This window comes from Magnolia sinica, chromosome 2 (genome assembly GCF_029962835.1).
Source record: "Magnolia sinica isolate HGM2019 chromosome 2, MsV1, whole genome shotgun sequence".
Lineage (NCBI taxonomy): Eukaryota > Viridiplantae > Streptophyta > Magnoliopsida > Magnoliales > Magnoliaceae > Magnolia > Magnolia sinica.
In genome coordinates this window covers 11,308,981-11,315,407 of record NC_080574.1, presented here as the reverse complement: position 1 = coordinate 11,315,407, position 6,427 = coordinate 11,308,981, and the positions used below count along the sequence as shown (strand labels likewise).

General features: G+C 40.8%; 1 protein-coding gene across 1 annotated transcript; it reads right to left on the bottom strand.

The window, feature by feature from the left end:
- Positions 1-4,424: 4,424 nt before the first annotated feature.
- LOC131234754 (purine permease 1-like) lies at positions 4,425-6,081 on the bottom strand. Its single transcript, XM_058231697.1, has 2 exons — positions 5,261-6,081; positions 4,425-4,981 (listed from the first exon to the last, which is right to left on the bottom strand). The coding sequence occupies exons 1-2, from the start codon at positions 6,056-6,058 to the stop codon at positions 4,649-4,651; spliced, it is 1,131 nt and encodes a 376-aa protein (XP_058087680.1). The 5' UTR covers positions 6,059-6,081; the 3' UTR covers positions 4,425-4,648.
- Positions 6,082-6,427: the final 346 nt, after the last annotated feature.

Below are 6,427 nucleotides of genomic sequence, written 5' to 3'. Positions count from 1 at the left end.
ATTTAGGCTTTTAACAAATAAAAGATTGCTCTTGCTACTCAGCCAAGACCCTTGAGCATTGTATAAGTACATGTTGTAGGAGTGACCCATTATCTTCTGGTGGAATTGCATAAGATTGGCTTTCTTCTTGGCAAGAATTATTTCAGTAGGAGAATGGCTGGGAGGATTTGAAAGGCATTATGAAATTAAGATTTTCAAGATAATACCATTTCATTTACCCAATCACGAGCCTAGACTTCTAGCTATCGCATAGCCAAGAATATGGACCATAGCCCTCGCCCTACAAGGTAAGGCCTCTTGCCCGTCGCCACATCTTAGTAAGAGCTCTCTCTCAGCTGCTTTTGAAATTACCCAAGAACCAAACACAGATTAATTGTGTTATCATAATCCCACATTAGTTTGATCTATTTGAGATTCCCTTACAATATTTGAGATTCCCTTCATCCCCTTAATTATGGTTCTTAGAACGTGTATATTGAATTTTTGCTTTGGCTGCTTTGGGATATTCCCTCATCATCCCTTGTTGATTCTTCATCCAACAAAGAAAAGTGTTAAGAGTCAATTTTCATAGCCAAGAGATAGCATCTCCTTGTTATAGTGTTGGCTTTTTAACGTCTGTTAGACAAGCTAATGTTAAAGTCTTCTACTTCTACTTGTATACATAGATATCACACTTATGATGGAAGATGAAGATAAGGAAGAGATGGCCGATTCCATTGTTGTTCTTGCAATGGTTGCTTGCGTTGCAGCTGTTGGGGAATACTATCGACACTATATGTTGAGAGAGTCAGCTCGAATAGGTGATGATGCGCGGGCTAGATTTATCAACTTTATTATTCGCATAGGTGATAGGGACTGCATTACTCAACTTAGGATGAAACATGATGTATTTTTTCATCTATGTGAAGTACTGAGTAAGAAGACGACCCTACGCGATACACGTAATGTTAGTTTGAAGGAACAACTAGTCGTGTTCTTGCATACAGTCGAACATAATGTGTGTAATCGTGTGATAGGATACATATTTTGTCGTTCAGGTGAAATTATAAGCTGTCACTTTCACCAAGTTCTAGATGCGGTTGTCTTCTTATACCCTAATTATATGTTAAGCAAGCCGGCGCAAAAACCCCGAATGAGATTCAATCAAATACATATTGGGCCAGTTATTTCCCGATACCATAATCGACCAACGGTTCATTCGTGAATCTAGGGGGTGTTTGGCTGGCCGGATTGAATGGGGTTAGGAGGGATGACCCATCCCTCCTAATCCCATTCAAACCGGCTGGCCAGACAGGCTTGGATCTCAAAATTTGTATCATTCATACTAATCTTATGGGCTCGAAAACTCCTCTATTATGGGATTGTGTAGGTGTAATTGACAGGACACATATTCCTACACATATACCAGCTTCATAACATGCAAGCTTCCGCAACCAAAAGGGTATATTGTCTCAAAATGTACTTACTTCTTGTTCATTTGATATGTCAATATTATACGTGTTAGCCGGATGGGAAGGCTTAGCGTCGGATGCAAGGGTCCTACATAATGCCTTGACGCAAAATGATGATCCTCTGATTGTGCCACATGGTAAATAATCTTCACCATCATTTGCTCATCATTTGCTGCATATTATCATGTTGTTGTAAGACTGAAAGAATCATTCCTGCAATTATGTAGGAAAATACTTCGTTGTTGACGCAGGTTACACTCACCTGGGTTCATGGCCCCTTATTATGAAGTTAAATACCATCTGCAAGAGAATCGTACCGAGAGAGCTCCCATGAATATGAAAGAATTATTTAATTATTGACTTGTGCAATTGCAAAACGTAATTGAGCGATGTTTCAGTGTGATGAAGGGGAGATTTCTAATTTTAAAGACGGTTGTGCAATATCTTTTTGATATGCAAGTCAAAATTGTTGTTGCTTGTTGTGTGCTACATAATTTCATACAAAAAGAAGATAGATCGGACCAAGATTTACGTGATATTGGTGTACCTGTGGGTGACGTTGAGGTTAATCCTACCCCAAATGAGGTATCATCAGTTGATAAAATGCAATGGCTAGTCCAAGTCACTCAACAAGAGAAAGATGAGTGGATCAGAACTTGTGATAGGATTGTGGAGCGCATGTGGGCAGACACCCAAAACAATAGTAGGATTCGATAGGTCTACTAAGTTTCTTAAGTGCTTTGATTATACATAATAGATATGTCGAAATATGTGTAAGTTCTATACGCATTTGTTTGGTATTTATATTCGGGTTTGATAAATTATCACGAAACAGTAGCTACTGTTCCACTAACTCTTATTGACATATACTCTGATTGAATGATACATAACTCGCATGGTTTTGTTTTGTAATTGCCTTCGCATGTATACGTAGGTAGATGTCGGACATTTTGGGAGGTTCTACACCGACTCCGACGCAGTCACCGGTGAGAACCTCGGTCCTATTGACGCGTTGTTCACCCTGTGAGAAGTCCATCAAATCCCTCGTAGAGCCTTCCTCTTGCGCCGCCAAAATCAAATGGACCAGGAGTATGGATCAAGTATTGTTCGACACTTTGATTGAGCAAATTGCGTTAGGTCGAAAGGCTGATAATGTCTTCAAAAGATAAGCCTATCAAGTGGCCGGCGACGAGGTGCATAAACGTACTCAAACCCTTGTCAACTGACAAAATGTCCAGAACAGATTGAGGTATCATAAGAGAGAATACAACGATGTAAGGGACATGCTGCCTATGAGCGACTTCGATTAGGACAGTGAGCGCATAGTTGTAACGGCACCAGATGAAGTGTGGGAGGAGTATTTAAAGGTAACGATCCCTCCAACTATGGTTTAAGAAACTTGATTGTCAAGTAACACACCTTCTATATTTATGATTTGAAACCGTTGTGTCCAATTTAATTGCCAAATTCTTCATTATTTGTAGTCTCATTCGAGAGTTGAGAGGTTACGTGGCAAGCAAATTGAACGGATGGATGATTTAGCGATGATTGTAGGTTTTGACTAGGATACGGGACGATATGCACAAGGGAGTAGGAACATGGCCGCATCTTTGTCTCATGTTAATGGAGACATGAACGAAGCATGGACAGAGCTGGACAATAATCCTGATGCTACCGTGGACCTCTTTGAAGAAAATCTCCATAAATCACCTGAAAATTATGGCCATTCAACTGAAAGTCAATCAAGGAAAAATAGGCCGTTTCAAAACACTCCCGGTTGTGGAACCGAATCCGATAGCACTCGTGGTGGGAGTGCGACAACAAAAAGGATACGACCTGCTCGTCCCTGCAATGTCCTAGGCATGTCTCTCATGACTGTAACAGAGGTTATGCGTAACTTTAGACTTGGGAAGGAGGTCAACCGAACAAGTAGGATCTTAGACATACTTGAAGAGGTTCAGGGGCTAACTAACGCTAAGTTTATTGAGGTTGGTCAGGTCCTGAGTAGGGATGACAAGCTTACATCCTTTTTTGTTGCTCTACGACTGGAATATCGTGTTAATTGGCTAAAAAAAAAAAAACTCTCTTCGATTTGAAGGGTAGTGATGGTAGTGCTTCTAGTTGATAGAAGCAGATTTTAAGGGTTTCGAAACTTTGAAATTTACGTTACAGTTTGGATAATATTTGGGGTGAAGGGACGATTTGCTACAATAGACTTTCTTTCTTTTGATGAATTTCTGTGTGGACATGTAATAGACATTTTTCTCTCTTTATGGTTTTAATTTTTTGGATTACTCATATTTGGTATACAGTGTTATCCACTGGCCCTAGATTGCTCCTATGAGGACTTCTGGTTATGTAATATCTTAATTTCATGTCGATCAAATGCTTTTTGTCTGCACGTTTTGATAGATACAACCACACACTTCGAATGGAGAAAGGGTACGTATTCACAACTTTTTCATTACGTTTGATCAAAGATAATATCTATTTTTTGTCGATTGGATATGCCTCATAATTTTTAAACACATTTCGCACCAAATATGTTAGTATGCATTAATCTGATAATGGGCATGTCTTTGCAGATGGCAAAAGAAAAATACTACGTTGTATTGGTTGGGCGTGGCCCAGGCATTTATCTTACATGGGATGATGCGCGATTGAAAGTCGAGGGGTACAATGGAGGTCGACATCGACCATTCAAAAATTGGAAGGAAGCCACTACATGTTGGGACAATTTTTTTGGTCTTACCAGTGCATCGACAGGACTTGAACGGGGATCTCATTTAGGATATGTGGCCACATCAGTGGATGAGGTTGATATCCATCATTTATCAACTTTGTCTATCCAATAGACGACCCAGACTATGGTTTCTCATGAATCAAGAATATTTTTTTAAAAAAAAAGAATAAAATAAAGAAATAAAGAAAGAAAGAAAGAAACGTAGGTCTAGGCATCCAAATGACACGATGAAAGCAAAAGTACCATACTTAATTGAGATTGGTTTGTTTTACAAACTAATACACTGATCAACTAATTACACATTTAATTAAGAAATGATACATACATCTAATATTTATATATATGGTCCCTGATAGAGTGGAATGGTAGAAGAGGATTTGTATAGCCAACCCACTAATTAGTTGGGATAAGCCTTATATGACGATGATACAAATCAAACATACCCAGGAGTGAGTCACACGTTGTTCGCTTCCGACTCAGTTACCGGCGGCTTCTGATTCTTGTTCATGACATATGCTCCATAGAAGTAAGATGTGAAGCCCCACAGACACAAAGCCAGGGCCATGCCTTTCTCAGCGGTGAACTTCTCATCGAAAGCTATAACACCAGCAACTTCTGTCAGCGGCAGCAGCGCTGCGCTGAGGATACCGGTAAAGAGAGAGGAGACGCAAAAGACGACACCTAACGTTCCGATAAACAGCATTTGGAAGAGGACGGCGCATGAGACGAGCACCACATAGTACTTTGTCTCTCCAAGCCCGTACTCCTTCGCCTCTCTTTGAATAGCCTGCCAACAACAATCCATGTGTTATTGTACGTGGAGTTAAACTAACATCAAGAGATTCTAAGTTCTATCAGTGTGGTGATCCAGAATTTTGAGTAAAATATGTGGGGTCCACTATGATTTATGTATTTTATACACTTCCGTCCATCCATTTTACCATATAATTTTAGGGCTTGATCCCAAAAATGAAGCATATATCCACTCCGTTCAAGTGGATTTGATGGATAAACATACAGTTTTTTTTTTTTTTACTTGTTAATCGTAGTGGTTTTGGATGTATACCTTGAAATCATTGTTTATTAGCATTCCAATGGTGCAAAAGATGGTAGCGAAGAGCATAACACCGAGCTGGAATTGCATCACTACATTGTAGGTGATGGCCTTGGTGCACTTAGCATAAGCGAGCTCGATGGACGGCAGGATGAAACCGAGGAGAACGGCTGCACCTAGAGTTATAAAGAACCCCAACAAGTACTGACCATCTGAGACATTGGGTGGTCGATCGCCAGATTTGTGAATCCCAAGAATGATGGATCCAAGGGTCATCAAGACCACAGAGTTGATAGAGTAAGCAGTGAACTTCTGTCGGACGATGATCAGAGCGAAGATGGCGGTGAATGCGAGCTGGGTCGCGAAGAGGATAGAAGTCGTGGATACTGGCAGGTACGAGAGGCCCACCGAGTACATGTAGCTATTGAGGCCCACAAGGAGGCCTATCACAGCACTGGCGATCAAGAGCTTCGATCCGGCGAAAAACTTGGCGGGCCGTTCTTGGGCCCGGTTTTGGAAGTAGAGGATGGATAGTGGGATGAGTAGGATGGGGAATCCAACGGTCTGTAACCAGCTTGGCACCCATTTTCGACTCCCTCCATGGAGAAAGTAGAGTCTACTAATGAGTGGGCCACCAATGGTGCCGGTTGCTAGGGTGGCGCAGTTTAGCAAGAGTAGCCACCATCTGATTCCTTCCCTTGTTTCTGGTGGGAGATTGCGGTTGGTGTTTGTGGGCGTTTGGCTGGCTTCTTCATTCATATTCTCTACTCTGTTTTTAGACAAGCTTACAGCACTTGTTCGCATTTCCATAGGTTGTACGTGAGTATAGATATATGGGAACCGTTAACCACCGGCCGTCTTGGCAACGACTGGTAGTTGATACCTAGTGACGAAAATACCCTTCAGATCCTCTAGAAATACGCATCCACCCCCTGATAGCCACCCCCACCGTCCATCCATTTTTTTTCATATATCATTTTAGAGTATAAAATGAAATCAACACTACTTGAAATACATACTTGTGGAGGGTGTAGCATGAGTAAATTATTATTTTTTTAACTACTCCCTTAAATGGCAGAAGAGTCACGGTGTAACAAAAGTGTTTCTAAGCTACTAATATATTGTACACTTGTCACATTGTTGATATTTAAAAACAATTCAATTATCAGCTGCAACACC

What these genes read in the sequence shown, in the direction of transcription:
- LOC131234754 (XM_058231697.1), bottom strand. Translation starts at nt 6,058, where the DNA reads ATGGAAATGCGAACAAGTGCTGTAAGCTTGTCTAAAAACAGAGTAGAG. An exon ending in TAATAAACAATGATTTCAAG is followed by an intron (nt 4,982 to 5,260) that starts GTATACATCCAA and finishes TGTTGTTGGCAG; the next exon opens with GCTATTCAAAGAGAGGCGAA.